Source organism: Arvicanthis niloticus, chromosome 2, assembly GCF_011762505.2.
Source record: "Arvicanthis niloticus isolate mArvNil1 chromosome 2, mArvNil1.pat.X, whole genome shotgun sequence".
Lineage (NCBI taxonomy): Eukaryota > Metazoa > Chordata > Mammalia > Rodentia > Muridae > Arvicanthis > Arvicanthis niloticus.
Window position 1 is genome coordinate 67314687 of NC_047659.1, and position 17016 is coordinate 67331702.

Below are 17016 nucleotides of genomic sequence, written 5' to 3' on the forward strand. Positions count from 1 at the left end.
TAAAATCCTCTAATTTATTTATTACATGTATATGTGTGTATTTCCAAGAGTATAATCTACTAATTTGTTACATGTGTACATGTGTGAGTGTGTATAAACATGTATGTGTGTAGTTCCAAGAGTATAATCTAATTTATTTCTTATATGTATATTTGTGTATATAATTCCAAAAGTATAATCTACCAATTTACTTATTATATGAGTACATGTGTGTTGAGTATGTGTGAAGCTCCAAGATTATAATTTCCTTGTTTACTGTGTGAGTGTGTGTGTGTGTGCGCGCGCGCACGCATGTATGACATTGACACCGTTTGGAGATCATAGGACAATATACAGGAATCAGTGCCCTCCTGCACCATGTGGATTCTAGAGACTGCACTAGACTTGTCAGGCTTGCACACATGCTCCTTTGCTCCAATGCCATCTCAGGCCCTTGCTTGTGTAAATAAAACATTCCCCATTTCACAGCTGAGAAGAGGGGTAAGAATTACATGAATTACAGCACTGACCCCAGAAATTAGTAGTGACACCCTTTCTTCTTAATGTATTTTCAGGAGAGTGCAGCTTGAACTATCTCAAGCAACCTCTTTGGGGAGGAGGCTAGGTGAGGTGATGGGAAGTCAGCCTGACTGGCGGGGAATGCGACCCGACTTCCCCCTGCCTGCCTTGGGCTGTATGGTCTTTGGAAGATGACCGCATGTAAAAGACTGACTCTTCTAACAGCCTATCTCCCTCCTGTGGAAAGAATCTGCTCTGTAAACTGGGGTATGCTGGGGTGGGCAGTGATGGGCAGACTGCCATATAACCTTAGGGACAAGACAGGCTGGCAGCACAAGGGATCTTCAGATAACACAGAGTCTGGGCGGCTGAGGTATCTGGACACATCAGGGAACTGCAAAACACTTTCAAAACTGAAAGCTTAAGGGGCTGGAACGATGGCCCAGCAGTTAATTCCCTGCACCCATGGTGGCGCACAACGGTCTGTAACTCTATTTCTAGGGGGATCTGGCACCCTCCTCTAGTCTCCATGGGCACGAGACACTCAGGTGGCACCCTGACATAATATGCACACAAACAGTCCCATGCATAAAATAAAATAAGTAAATCTAAACAAACAAAAAAGAAAAGTAGTCCAAACGGAAAACCTTGTAAGACAAAAATGAACCAATATTTTTTTAAAAAATTATATATGCTTACTAGATTAAACTTTAATTTAAGGATTGAGATTCCCACTAATAACAGCTTTGGGGGAATGGCACATACATTGACACTAAGACTGGGAATGCAGGCCATGAAAAACAAAACAAAGGCTCTGTGTCCCGAAGAACTGCGCCCCTTTACAGACCCACCGCAGGGAAGGAAGCCTACAACACTTCTGGCTCTGGATGCTCTGCTGAGAGTTCTGACCCATCTCAGATTCAAATAATTTGTGTGTCACTGTCCTTCCTTCAAGGTTGTGGCATCAAAACAGCTGTGACTATGGAAACCAAATCCTGGAATTGAGTGCATGGAGAGTCTGTATAAATGAGGCAAAACAAGGGCACCCCGAGGCGGCTCACCCACACATGGAGCACATGGGCATGGGGACAGATGGGCTCTCTGCCCTGTGGCCTCTATCCGGCTCTATCTGGACCCCTTGCTATACAGTAGAGGTGCTGCACCCCTGGGCTCATTTGCTAAGCAGTGGTCTGTCTTTTCCCTACTCCGAGCCCACCATCCTCAAGGCTTCTCTGCAGCACACATATGTGGCACATCTACTAGGCGACCACTAAGGTACACTGAGATACAAGAGAGCAGAAACTCGCAGCTTCGGTTTTCCTGAGTGCCGGCGACTAGAGAGGAGACAAGATGTTCAAGTCTCTGCCACCTCAAAGGCCCATGGTCAGCTGAGTACAAAGGAGAGTTCAAAGGCGAGGCAGGCTCCCGACTTCCACCTCCTAGTGTTGCTAGGGTGAGAGGTCACTGCTGGTGGAGACACTGACCAATAAAACGGTGTTTGGGAACTCTGCTCAACAGATAAACCAGGGGTCCACTTACACCTTTCCCCTTTTACATAAACTTTCTAACTAACCAGCCCAGCGTCTCCCCAGCCTTCTGAGACAAGAGACTGCAGGCTTTCTCCTATGATTCAAGGGAGCTGGAGTATCAGTGTGCCATTTGACTGCAGAGAGACATTTAGCTGCAAACTTCCTCCTGCCCTTAACAAAGCAAAGCTCATCTTTAAGACGACTCGGAAGGCTGTCCTCCAGCCAGCCTGCCCTGGCAGCTGTGCCTGAGTGCCATCCTTTCCATCTGAGCCTACCGTACTCTGGAACTTGGACACCATCTCTCCAACCAGCTCTGCGGTTAAACTGCACCCCGAGATGACTTTGGCCCTTGTAGCCAGAGTCACAAAGCTTTACTGTGGCCCATAATCTCTCCCTGAAAAACAATTAGGGCTTCAATAAATTAATTAATTAGATAATTAGCAGAGGGTACAGTAAAGTCCCAGTGAGAACCAGCTCACAGCCGCTAACTGAAGAGATTGCTTTTAATATCCCTCCTGAAGCCGTCACAGCTTGTCTTCCCAATGCTGTGCTGTTCTCATTGCTCTCAGGAATGAGAACATTTTTTCATATTTATCTCATATATAATGAGAACATATTTTTCAGAATTATCTACTGAGATGCTTTTCTTTGTTATGGTCTTCTTCATAACTAGTGGCTTCCTCATAACTTTGGCTCAGTCAAGGCTGTAGCTCTGTCCATAGGTACAGCTGCCTCCGTAACCCTCTCCTTTAGGCCAACAGTAACAGTTATGATGATGACTACACAACACTCGGATCATAGCCTTTCTTTTATATTTATATTTAATTAGTTTTAATTCCCTTCACACCACCTCAGTGAGTGCATGTGTGCATATGTGCGTGTGCGCGCATGTGTCTTGGGTACTGTCCCATGCTGGTAGAACAAATGCTGCATTGTCACTTGAACAAAATGGTCTCCAGTGAAGAGCAGTGAGAACTGTGTCCCTTGAGAAGCAAGCAGTTTCTGGCATTGGGGATTTCTCACAGATTTAAATCCATGGCAGGAACACTAGTCACTTAAAAGTAGATGGAGCCCCCTGCTGGCGACAACTGTTCCTGCAGCTCATTAAGCTGCTCTAATTCTCTCAGGATGATGTCAGGCCCTGGTGTCAGTTCATGCTGGCTTCTCACCTGGCAGGGAGGGAGGAGGCCCTGTGATTGCAACTGGTTTTCTCTAAAAAGCATATACCTAGATTACAAAACGACCTGAAGCTGAGCTACCAGGGAGGATTCACTGAAGCGTATGAGCAGTTTTAACACTCCCGCTAAGGTGAAGCTCAACTGACCCCTATAAACAGAAGGCGAAGGCAGCTGGCGCAGTTACAGAGCAGTGTACACCTTGGTGAGTCTTAAAGACCCAAATATAAAGGCTTGGTCCTCAATGGTGGCAGTGGAGAGCACTATGGCCTTAGGGGGTGAAGTGTGAGGGGCACTCAGAGTGGGCGTGCCCTTGAAGGATGCTGTGGGGCTCAACAGACCCCATCTTGTTCTCATGACCACTTACCCCATCACATATCCCTACCATTAAAATGGCAGGCCAACCAGTGAGGTAACAGACATCAGATGTGAGCCTCCAAACTTTTTTCTTTCTAAGCTCCCATACTTCTTTATAGTGACATGACACTAATACTCTTCAAACTGAGAGGCGACATATTATCAATGCAACTAGTGGTTCTCAACTAAAGCTGATGGCTCTCACCCAAGGAGAACTTATGGCAATGACAAGAGATGCTGGTGGCTGTTACAACTTGAAGGAGGGGCAGGTGCTACTGGTTTCTGTTAGAGTTCAATTTTGTCAGCCTTTATATAGAACTGGAAATTAACTCAAGCGTGTTTACTTGGGACCATCCCAGTTCAGAAATGTGGGGTTAGGGGGCAAAAGAGGCCACTTGGGGAACACAAATCCTGAGAAAAAGCAGGCAGGCTGACGGTTACCCTAGAGCACCTTAGACAGTTGGGGAGCAGAGGAGGAGTGAGAGGGGTCAGAAGAGCCCCAGAGCTGGTGTGATGGGAGGTGCCCATCAGCAGAGGTCAGGACCCTTGTGACCTGAGGTATTCAGGGAGAGAAAAAATGACCTCTTAAATATCAGTGCTGGCTGGGAGGGTAATGTTCCTGCCAGAGACAAGACTTCATGGAGTTGTCAAATGGCTGTCTGGAACATGCTGGGTGACTCAGCTAAGTCCTCATTCCATAGATGATAAAATGAAAGCCTAGACCACTCAGTGCCTGGGATGGTCACACAATCAATGCGAATGGAGTCATGGCTCAGTGCAATCTTCAAACACAATAACCAACAAACAGCATGCTTTACATGCCTTCCCTCCATTCCGCCTCAGCTGTCCCAGTGACGCCATGCCTGCCACTGACTACTGACTAGAAGCCAGGATTGTCCCACCCTGATCCTGCCAAGCAAACCACACCATTCTGTGGGCTGTCAGGGGACACTCTGTTCCAAAACATTAGTGATCCCTTTCTCAGCATGGGGCTGGTAGGGCAGAGAGGAGAGCAGACTGCTCACCTTCTCCCCAGGCCAGGCTTCTTCCTAACATTCCCATAGTAGAATCTTACGGGAGGTACAATCTTGTTTAGTAGATGATTCTATAATTAATCTAGTAAATGAAGATACCATCAGCTAGGGTGTGGAGGCAAATGCCTTCCACCCCAGCAGAGGAAGAGGTGGGTGGATCTCTGTAAGTCCCAAGCCAGTCTGGTCTACAGAGTGAGATTCTATCTAAAAGTTAAAAATAAATAATTGTTAAAGGTGACAAAAAGAAGCAAGGCTCTTCAGAGGCAGCTTCCCCCTAATGCTATAGGTTTATGGTGAAGATCTGACAATCTCTAGACAGATTCTCAGATTCACAAAGCTCAGATGAGGTCAACTGTGAGTAATAGCAGAAAGCCCAGAACCTCCTCCCAGCAAGAACAAGTGGGCTATGAGAAGCCAGTGGGGATGCTACCAGCATTGGGAAACTCCACTCTGTTATCTACCGGGATGGCACAAAGCCCACAGGAAGCAGAGCCTGATCTAAGGGTGCAGACTGGTACTCCACCCAGGAGATCCAGGCCAATCACTGTGTAAGACGATGCTTAGTGTCACCACCACTTGAAGGCCTGTGTTAAAGGTCTGATCTCTGACTGGCAGTATGGGGGTGGGGGTTAAAGCTTTTAGAAAGGGAGGAGGTTGCTCAGGTCATGGGAATGTATCCTTGAAGGATATCATGGGGCTCTAGCTCTCTCTCTCCTCCCTTCACACTGTACAAGTGAAATCCGCTGCTCAGCTCTTCACTCCACTGTGACCTGTGGTCCCTCTACCCAGCAACAGGTCCACCCAGTCATAGCCCGGAAGCTGCTAAACTATAAGCCCAATCAGCCCTTTCCTCTGTGTAATGTAATTATCTCCAGTATTTGTCAGACTGGATGAAAATTAATAATACAATACCAAAGTACAAAGGGTGGGACCAGGCACAGCCATTTTCCTTCTCCTAAATCCGTGGATGCTGAAAAGCAGAGGGAGGCAGGGTACCCAGGAGGGGCTGAGCAGAGCAAAGGTGGACAAACAGCTGGCCAGGCTGAGAATACACTTAGGAAGCAGGTAGCTCTCCATCTCCTCATCCCACAGATGGTGACTGCCTAACTTCATCCACATAGCCTGCTCTCTGGCCACTTGGCCAAGGGTGAGGAGCCAGGCTGAAAGTATAGGTTGCATGCAGAGAACTTTCAGTCTCACTAATCTCCCTCTATCGCGCGCACGTGTGTGTGTGTGTGTGTGTGTGTGTGTCTGTATGTGTTATAAGTGTATGTCTGTGTCTGTATGTGTGTGTGTTACATGTGTGTCTGTGTTGTGTGTCTGTGTATCTGTGTGTCTGTATCTCTGTGTGTCTTTGTGTGTTATATGTCTGTGTATATGTGTGTGAGTGTGTGCATCTATATGTGTGTGTGTCTGTGTCTGTGTGTGTCTCTGTGTATCTGTGTGTCTGTATGTCTTATAAGTGTGTGTCTGTGTCTGTATGTGTATATGTTACATGTGTGTCTGTGTTGTGTGTCTGTATCTCTGTGTGTCTGTGTGTGTTATATGTCTGTGTATATGTGTGTGAGTGTGTGTCTGTGTGTGTTATATGTCTGTGTATATGTGAGTGTGTGTGTCTGTGTGTGTTATATGTCTGTGTATATGTGTGTGTGTGTGTGTGTGTGCGCGCGCGTGCACGCATGCATCTGCATGTGTGTCGTGTGTGGAGGCTAGAGATCTACATCAGGTCTTTCCTTGATCCCTCCCTATCTTTATCTATTTCTTTATTTTGTTTATTTGATCCAAGGTCTCTCTTACCTTAAGCCTGTCACTAGAATGATCTAGAAGATCATTGATCTGCCTGTGTTCACCTCGACAGCACTAGAGTTACAGCACTAGAGTTACAGGCATGTGTCATCAAGCCTGGCTTATTACATGAGTCCTAAGAATACAAAATCAGATCCTCATGCCTGCATGACAAGCACTTTACTGGCTGAGCCATCCTTCTGTCCCATGTAGAGAATTCTGATAAAGATTAAAACATTAAAAAAACCATACAAAGAAAAAGACACAGACAATCACAGCACTGAGTTCAGGGCCACCGTTTAAATGTAACTTGCTTGACACTGAAGCCTAGTTAGGCTCCTTTAGGAGGGAGAGCAATGAGACTGAATGGGAACCCATGAATGGGATGGTGCCACAGAACTGTCCAGGGAAGGGTCAAAGGGTAAAGAGAGGTCTGCAGAGGAAGGCAGGAAAACTGTATATGGGGAATGAGACCACTTGTCACAAATGCTGCCTTCCTTAGGACACAGCCCAAAAATGTGCTGCCTTGCTTCCCTGGCTGTCTTGGTCATCACCTGCTATCACTTGGCACCCTGAAATCAGAGCAGGGGTCCCCAGCACAGTCCCATCATTAATTTAAACGAGTGGCTTTCAACCTACCTAATGCTGCAACCCTTTAATACAGTTCCCTCATGTTGTACTGACCCTCGACCATAAAATTATTTTGTTGCTACTTCATAACTGTAATTTTGCTACTGTTATGAATAGTGATGTAAATATCTGATATCTGATATGTGACACCCCCCCCCAAAGGGGCTGTACCGCACAGGTTGAGAACCACTGATCTAAACCTTACTTGAAGCAACTGGCCTAATCAATGCACTTGGCTGAAGGCTGTCTGTCCAAGCCGCTGTTCCGGCGGCACCCCACTGCCCGTCTCCAGCCAGGTGTCTCAGCCTCGGCCAGCCTCTTACCTGTCTCTGCATCTCTTCAATCTGCCTTTGTGGGATGTTCTGCAGGATGCTGTACACATCTGACATCTTCTCCTCTGGAACGACCACAGATGCCCTGGAGACAACAGCACTATTTACATGTGCACAGTCCTTTTCAGAAAGCAGCACTTTATGCTGTCCTATTTCTGTCCCACAAGCAGAAACCCCAAAGCTCCTTCAGGCGTGCGTCTTTCTCTGTCTGCTCTGTCCTTCCTGGTATCACTGTCACCAACCATGACAACTTCTGTCCTGCCACAGGGCCTTTGTATGTGAAATGCTGCCTCCCAGTCCACTTCTTACCCTTCTTAGTGCTTACTGAATTAACAATTACTTCCCTCATTTAGCTTCTACACAAATCCATCCATTGATTCAGCATTTATTTATGGCAGACCTACTATGCGCTGAGAACTGACAATTCAATAGAGAACGTCAGAAGAAAGGGAGGGGTGAACAGGCCACAGGCCATGAGAAGGCCTGTGGGAAGAGAGCTGCAGGCACTGGGCTCATGAGTGAAAGGCCAAGAAAGCATCGTGTTGGGCATGGTCCAGGAACAGCTTGCTAGGGGGCCCCTGTGGCTGCCACAGAATAAACAGGATGGAGAAGAACGAGAGCCAAGCAGAGAGGGGGAGGGTGGGTTGTAGAGAGGCACACACGGGCCCTTGGAGGCCACGGAGGACTCAGTGCTGAGACAGGAAACCACTAGGAGGTGGAGGCAAAGTCCTGAGAAGCCGATTTAGCTCCACAGGCCCATGCTGTCTATGGGGTCAGTAAGTGACAGGAAGCAGGCGCAGGAGCAGGAAGAAGGACTGGGCCCCTGCAGAGGTGGCAGTTTTATAGGTGTGAAGCTGCAGAGAGGCAGGGCCTTCCTTTGCCCCGTGCCACACAGGATTCACCCACAGACTGGGAATAGGAGAGAGAACGGGAGACTGGCGCGAACTTCACAAGTGTAGTGCGCTGTGCAGAGGGTAGAACTAGACTTGCAAGCCATAGCTCATCAAGACCTAGCTCGAACTCCCGCCCACTAGGTTAATCCACTGCTGTACACAGAGCACTCAGAGCGTAGCCTGCACACAGTCAGGACTTCATGGATAAGCGATTTTAAGTAAATAAATAAGTAAATGATTTTTCCAACAGAGACAGGACTGAGGACCTGAAAGGATGAATTAATCTGCCATCATTTCAAAGCCAGCCATTAAGAGCTGGTTGTCCGACATCAGACCCCTGACTCCAGAGTCTTCCTGCTGCTCACCCATAGCTCAGCACTGAAGCTGACCTTGATCTTTTCCCAGCTGCTACATCACTGCTCTACAAGGCCCTCAATGTCTCACCGTCCTAGCACTGCCCAGCCAGAGTCTAACCAGTCACATGACAGCGGCTGGGAACCGTGCTCCACTGCTCTCCCATCAGTAAGCAGAGAGTGTCCTCCAGCAAAGGCCTGACCTCATTCCTCATGGAGAACCTGTGGCTGACTGTGACAGTGAGGGGTTAAAAGAAATGCCCCACAGGCTCAGATGTTTGAACCCTGGGTTTCCAGTTGGGGGTGCTGTTTGAGGAGGTTAAGGGGGAAGTGCAGTCTTGCAGAAGGAAGTATGCACTGGGGTGGGGGAGAGGCCAAGGCCCCGCCTGCCTCCAGCTCTGCTCTGCTTTGTGCCTGATTGAAGGTATGATCTCTCAGCATCCTGATCTTGCTGCCGTGCCCACCCACCATTAATGGACTCTTATCCTCTAGAACAGCAGTTCTGAACCTGTGGGTCACAACCCTTTAGGGAGATGAACAACCCTTTCATAGGGGTTGCATATCAGATATCTTACATATCAGATGTTTACATTACAATTGTATATTTTGATGGCTTTGGTAGCAAAATTACAGTTATGAGGTAGCAAAAAAAATAATAATTTTATGGTTTGGGTCACCACAACATGAGGAACTGTATTAAGGAAGTATAAATTGCATTAGGACAGCTGAGAACTATAATACAAAATAAGCCCTTTCTTCCGTAAGTTGCTTTGGGTCAGGGTATCTTATCACAGGAAGAGAAAAGTAACTAATACTGTAGTGACAAACACCAGGTGCTCAATCAATGCTTTCCTGCACGGATAAATGCTGGAAGCACTCCTCACTTCCCTAAGACTAAGAAAGACTTCATGTGCTTCTCTTTCAAGTACTTGGGCTCCTGCTCCTTTTCGGGGACCACACAGCCCTCTGCCCTCTACACATACATCTGCTAAGGTCACATGGGTCGACCATGCCAATCCAAAACTCCACAATCCAAAATGCTTCCAAATCTGGTCTGTTGATCACCAGCATGACACCACACGTGGGAAATTTACACCACAAAACTGTTTCATGCACAGAATTATTAAAACTATCATGTGACTTACTTAGAGGCTACCTTTCATGTTTAGATTCTGTTCCCTCCACATGGTGCATCATTCTATGTGTGTAGTTATTCCAAAATCCACAATAATCCACAATCCAAAACACCCTGGCCCAGCATTTCAGACAAAGGATGTAGAACCTGAACCCTGCTATTCTTCACCACTAGATCCCAGCCTCCTCAGAAAGAGAAATCCTAGTGTTAGATTATAAAATGCTATCATATTAACAGTAGGCTTTCTAATAAATGTAAGATGTAAAAGTTAGCCAATTTAAGCTGTTCAAATGCCTTTGCTATTGTACTTGGATAAATTATTATAATGAGCTGGCAGAGAAGAAAGCAATTAAATATTTGTGGCAAAGACATTAAACTTCAATAATCTTCCACCAAAGTCTTGTCATGACACCTGGGACCAGACAGCAACTCCTGTGAATACACCCGGGCAGAGTTCGCATTTGTCCATCTCTCCTGGAACCTCCAAGCTTTCATGGAGGCAGTCTCCCCCTGCTAGCAACCAGTGGACCCGACTGCAGGTATGAGTCTGGATACCTGGGGGCTTCGATTCCGAATACCTGGAATAAGTAAGGTCAGAAACTCTCCAGCTGTGTCCAGACTGCGCCAGCCCAGGGGTGGTGGCTGCTTTGAGGGCGTAAGCATCTTAGGCTTTGTAAGCCAGGCAATCACTCAGCACTGCACAAGTAACATGTAAATTAAGGGGCAAAGCAATGATACAATACAATTTTATTTGCAAAAATAGCTGGCCTGGGGTTCATCCCACTGGACTCTGTGAATACACTAAGTCTGATGGAAGACACAGCAGTGAGGCTGAAGTAATAGCAGCTGGGGACACTCAGCCTAGGCCTAGACCCAAGGTGCCTTCCATTTTGGAATATTTGCATGAACATAAGTTGGGATTCCAGTCTAAATATGAGGATTTGTTTATGTTCTGTGCCTTTGTTACACATGCAAACTGAATGTACAGTATACCAGCACACTTTGATTGTCCACTCTTCTAAACTTCAGTGGCTATAAAATGTTCAAACTTTAATATATCCAAAATGCACCAGTGATTTGGGGAAGAACAGCAAGGTAACAAACGGCCGCTCCCTGGAGGACTGTAGGGCTGTGCCCTAGCACGTGAGCTCAGTGCTGGCGACTGAATCCTCTTGGCCAGTCACAGGCTACAAGAAATGCTCTGAAGAACTGTGCCAAGCCAGTGGACCAGGTTCAAGGTTTTTGTCGCTAATGGGGATACAATGGTCACGTTAGTCTTGGTGTTAAGTGCTCCAAGGAAGTAGCCATTGCCATCGAGGGGCCAACAGCTTGGTCAAGCTTTCCATCGTCCCTGTGTGGAGAGGCTATTGGGGGAACAAGATAGGCAAGGCCCACACTGTTCCATGCAAGGTGACGGGCCACTGTGGCTCTGTGCTGGTGTGTCTCATCCCTGCCCCTAGAGGCAAGGGCATTCATTGTCTCTGTTCCCATGCCTAAGAAGCTACTGATGATGGCCGGTAGAAATGGCTGCTACAGCCAGAGAATGCACTGCCACCATCTTTGATGCCATCTCCAAGACCTACAGCTACCTGACTCCTGATCTCTGGAAAGAGGCTGTGCTCAGCAAGTCTCCTTGTCAGAAATTCACTGATCATCTTGTGAAAACCCACCCCAGAGTCTCTCTTCACAGGACCCAGGCTCCAGCTGTGACTACCACATAAAGGTTTTTATACAAGAAAAATAAAATGAATTAAGTCTGTTAAGAAGAAAGAGGAGGAGGAGGAAAAGGAGGAGGAAGAAAAGGAGGAGGAAGAGAAGGGCTGGAGAGATGGCTCAGTAGTTAAGAGCATTGACTGCTCTTCCAGAGGTCCTGAGTTCAATTCCCAGCAACCACATGGTGGCTCACAACCATCTGTAATGGATCTGATGTCCTCTTCTGGTGTGTCTGAAGAGAGCAATGGTGGACTCATATACATAAAATCTTAAAGAAAAAAAAGAATCAGCAATGTAAGTTAAAAAAAAAAAGAATCAGCAATGTAAGTTAAAAAAAAAAGAGGAGGAGAAAGAGGGGAAAGAAGAAGGAGGAGGAGGAGGAGGAGGAGGAAGAGGAGGAGGAGGAGGAGGAAAGAAAGAAAGAAAGAAAGAAAGAAAGAAAGAAAGGAAGGAAGGAAGGAAGAACTACTGTGCCAAGCAGTGTGTGCAGTGCTCACATGGTTGTGGTCACTCTCAATGTCATATTTTTTTTCTTAAATAATGGGCTTCATTATATCACTCTCATGCATGTGTTCCAGGTACTTTGATCTTATATCTACCACCCCCACGACTGTGAGCTATTATATAAAGCCAAATGTGGAACTGTATACCTGTGGCATTCTTGACAGTGCTCAAAAGCTTCAGGCTTAGGAATGTTTCTGACTTACAAGTTAGACACACTCAACCTGCAGTTAGTTCTCACACCTGGGCATGCATCACAATGGTCTGAGAGACCTCTCTTTCCACCAGCTACAGTTCACTAGATGGTATACCTACCTCTTCCAGTCCAGAACTTCAGAGAAAGGCAGAATATAAGAGTCCGCAATGATAACTGGGACACAGCCAGCTTGTAAGACATCGCTCAGCACTGCCTGGCCCAGCCGAGCTCCTCGAAGGACCGTACAAAAAGTAGCCTCCTGCAGCAACACAAGAGAGGCTGAGGGTTACCAGGCAATCCTAAGGTCCTTGAACATTATGACATCCACCCAAGGATTAAAGCTAAGCAGTGTTGAGGCATCTAGGAATGGCCAGAAGGCCTCACATCTGTGAAACAGGAAACACTCAGCTGAGTGCAGAGTCCCCACCTTAATTCTTCAGTGGAACCCCAATGCCACTGGGGCTGGTGTTCTGCACATGTTCAGAGCCAGCATCAGTCTTCCTCTGGTCAGGTGACCACATGAGGTCTTGCAGACTGGCTTCTACTAGTGCCTTTGAACTGTGTACACACCCATGGCCTGTGGTCTCAACACTGCCCAAGCCCCAACGTCAGCCCAGCCTACAATGGGGCAAGAAGGTCCAAAATCTCTGTCCTCCTTTGAGTCCCCAAGGCCCTACCAGTGTTTGCCTCTAGAAGGAATTCATTAATGGCACACAGCCTTAAGAAGGCATTAAAATATATGTTCTATCTAGACACAAGAAGTCCAACAAAAGTGAACTCTCAAAAAAACAAAAACAAAACAACCAAACAAACAAAACCCTCTTCCTCAGCCAGGCCATGTTGGTGCATGCCTTTAATCCCAGTACTTCGGAGGCGGAGACAGATCTCTTGAGTTTCAGATAAGCCTGGTTTAAAGAGTGAGTTCCGGGACAGCCAGGGCTACACAGAGAAACACTGTCTGAAAACAAACAACAATAAAACCACCACCCACAGAAACCTCTTCCTCACCCATTCATCTTACTCTCAGTGTAGGGAATGCTGGGAAAACAGAAGCTGTATAGAGAAAACACAGGTGCCATGGGCACCGCACCCCAGAATGAGACCCTATTTCTCTTACTCCCAGGTTTCCCATTTTCTGTCTCTTCAGGAGGAAATGAAAGGATTAAGAAAGAAAACACTTCATCTTTAAAGTCAGGGAAAAAAAAAAAAAGCCAGGCACAGTGAATCCTATCAGTAATCTCAGAATTTGGGAAGATGAGGCTGGGGGATAGTGAGTTTAAAGCCAACCTGGGCTAGCTACATAGTGAAACTGTTTTATATATATATATCCTGTTGCCCCCTTTCCCCCAACACAAAGTAAATGCAATTTTTAAAAGAATTCTATCTTAAAACTGGTTACTGAGCCATGTGAAGGTACTACTGGGGCTGGTAAGATGGCTCAGCCAATAAAGACACCTCCTGCCAGCCCTGATGACCTCAGTTTGACCGCAGACACCCACAGGGTAGAAGGACAAAGCAACTCAGCACAGTTGTCCTCTGACCTCCACAGGCTACACTGTGGCACGTGCATGTATGCATGCAGCACACACATGTACATACATGTTCACACTAAACAATTTAATAAACATTGTGTTTAAAAATAAATAACACTATAGAAAGGGAAAGGTAAGAAAAAAAATATGAGAAAGTCAGTCTCCCAACGCCTCTGAGTTTGATACAGAAAAGCAGCAGCTGAGGGATAAGACATGCATGTGCGTGGGCTGCAGCTGGGCAGCTGGCCTGCCCGAGAAGCCCCGGCCAGATGTGAACACATGCAGGTCGCTCTTCCTGTCCAGACAAAGGTTACTGTAAACACCGGCTGCTCCTCCACCACTGTCAGCCAGAAACTCCAGAGAGAGATGGTACTTCTGGAGAGAGTATTTTAACAGTTTCAGGATGGACCAGCTCTCTGGAGATTTGAAAAAAATTAGTAAATACAAAAATATATAAAAACTATATCATCTCCTTGATAGTTCTCTGAACTAACCTGTCTCAATTTTAAATGTTTAAGTGAGCAAGGCTATGATTCTCCTTTCCTAGCACCACGCTCTAGGATGCCAAATATTCTGTCTATAAACAGTCCCCAAGGGCTTTGTCTGTGATGGCAGTGAAGCGTATGCTGAGGGTGACAAAATGCCCCAAAACAAAGCAATCAGAGTAGGCAGAATGCCCAGGGAAAGTCAAGCACTCCCTGTGGGCTGTCATTGTCTAGAGATGCAACTGGCCACCTTACAGAAGGTCATTTCTCTGTACCAGCCAACAGCATGGGGTAAAAGCAAGAAACATATGAGCCCTTGGCCTATACAGCTTCTTGGAAATCTAGAGAATTTGCATTTTTGCAGTACAGTGAGTATCCAAAGGATACTTAACCTTTACAGACCAAGCAGCCCCACACAACACAAACACATTATCCACTCAGGTTCCCCATGGTCTGCCCCTCCAGTGAGGCGCCGCATCTTCTCCCCTGGAGTAATACCCCAGTTACTTATAGGAGACAGCTACTGGGACTGGAGTCAGTTTCACTCCAAGCTCGGCCTACCCTGAGCCTGGCGAGCTTTTAAGTGGTACTCACCTGCAGCACTTGGGGGTAATCAAAGACCTGGTGCTGGTGGCAGCGCTTTCGGACAGAGAGGACACCCTCGGAGAGATTGGTACATTTGTCTAGGACTAACACCGAGTCTTTGTGTTTGGCCTGGAGGGCTTCTAGTTCCTCTCTGTACTCAGGGTGGAGAGCCATCTGAGAGGACAGCAGGAAGTACCGCCGGGGACTAGAGGGAAGAAGAAAAGGTCACGTGGATCAGTCCGTTGGTCAGGTCAGACAAACATTGGACTTCCAGCAACAGGTATTTGCTGGCCAGTCTCAACATATACCATTCATTTTCAAAATTATACCGTGTCACATTACTGGATATTTAAAACATTATATACCATCTAAGAACAAGGTAAGGCTTTCTAGCATTCTGACATATGAAATCACAAAAATTTTTATTTACACATATTTATTTAGTTCTTTTTCTATTTTTTTTTTCTTTTTGTTGTTTTGTTTTGAAACAAGGTCTTTCTATGTGGTCCTGACTGTCCTAGAACTGGCTCTGTAAACCAGGTGGCCTCAATCTCACAGATATCTGCCTGCCACTGCCTCCTAAGTGCTGGGATTAAAGGTGTGTGTGAACCATGCCCAGCAGAAACAGTTCTCAATATTATGAAAAGTGCGCATGGTTTGCTAAGGCTACAGCATATGCTATAAACACACACACAGAGAAACAGGCTGGTTACTTGGACAGAACAATGAAAGTTATCCTTTATTAAACTGAAGGCTGGCTGCATTCTTCAAACAGGGAGAGGGAGTCTCCTTGATGTGTGGCAGTGTCACACAGCATGTCACACAACAGCAACAACAGTACACCTATGCTGTGTGGAGACTCCAGGGAGCTGCATGCCTATGCTGTGTAGGGACCCTTCGACAAGTCTTTATTCCCAAAGCCACATGGGCCGGAGAGGAAGCTAAACACCAGAAATGGAAAACAAGCAATAACAACAACAACAACAAAAACTATCCTTCCCACCACACAGGACCTCTCAACATTTGGGCAGGAAGGATGCAGAAAGAAACCAGAATGAAGAAAGACACCAAAGGTCCAGTGCTTTGCAGGTCTCCAAAGACACAAAAATGTGAGCATAGGGCACATGTTAGATGCCCCATATACTCAGGAGGCTGAGGCAGGAGGTGACTGATCATGGGCCTTCAAGCTCATCAACAGATTAGTCCATGTGTAGATTTATGATTCATGAATTATATAGTGGGCTACTTAGCAGGTAAAGGTGCTTACTACCAAGCCTAATGACCTGGGCTGAATCCCTGGAACCCTCAAGGTAGGAAGAGAGAACTAACTCTGATTAAGTATCCTTTTATTGCCACGCCTATACCATGGCACAACACACACACAACACACACACACACACACACACACACACACACATAAAACAGTTAGTGATTTGATGGGTTCCTGGGAGGAAATGTTAGGAGGGGCTCCACTGGACGAAGCCTGGGGCTGGGGTGTGCTTGAAGTACATGCTCTGTCTATGGCCCTTCCTGGTTTGTCCAGCTTCCCTGGCTGCTATGGGAGAAGCGGCTTTGTCCCACCACACATTCACGGCACCATGATGTCCTGCTTCAGCAGAGGTCCCAAAGTGAGTGCACCACGCATGAACTGACGCTTCAGGAATTACAAGCTACCCCCTCCCCAAAGCAAACAGAACTGGAGAGTCAGTAAGGCTGCTGTCAAAGGGATGTGGGAGACTAGACAAGGCTTCCCTAGGTTAGACGCCTACAATACAGAGCAGGCAGGACACAGGGAGGGGCTCTGTGGCCAGGAGATCACCACTGATGAGAAAATGCATATAAAGCAGGTTCTGAGAAAATGAACACCCCCACCCCTGTTTACCCTGAAAAGCAGTGCAGTGCTGGATGGAGCCGGAGCCAAGTGTGGCAGTACACATCCACACTGGTAATCCCAGCACAAAGGAGCTGAGGCAGAAGGGTGGCATGTTCAAGGCCAGCCTGAACTACATAGTAAGAACCTTCTCTCAAAATTCTGTAAACCTAAGGCTGGAGCATATGCATATGAGATCTGGCAGTAAAGTGCTCACCACGCAAGCATTGGGCCCGGGTTAATCCCCAGCGTCACTATGTGACGACAGCACTACGTGCCTATGTGACAGCACAGGCCTGTGCTCCCAGAGCTGTGGATGTGAAGACAGGAGGATCTCTGTGGCTTGCTGGCATAATTAATTACTCCAGGTTACTCAAAATGGGTGACACCATTCCTAAGGATGACACCCTGTA

The 17016-nt window shown here is 46.8% G+C and overlaps 1 protein-coding gene across 1 annotated transcript in view; it reads right to left on the reverse strand.

Moving 5' to 3' along the window:
- The window catches only part of Ext2 (exostosin glycosyltransferase 2), a 126064-nt gene that overhangs the window by 86979 nt on the left and 22069 nt on the right, over window positions 1–17016 (reverse strand). The window contains exons 5-7 of the mRNA XM_034495017.2: window positions 14743–14938; window positions 12251–12390; window positions 7332–7425 (exon numbers count right to left, since the gene is read on the reverse strand). Of these exons, the coding sequence (XP_034350908.1) occupies window positions 7332–7425; window positions 12251–12390; window positions 14743–14938 (430 nt within the window). The remainder of the gene's footprint in view (window positions 1–7331; window positions 7426–12250; window positions 12391–14742; window positions 14939–17016) is intronic.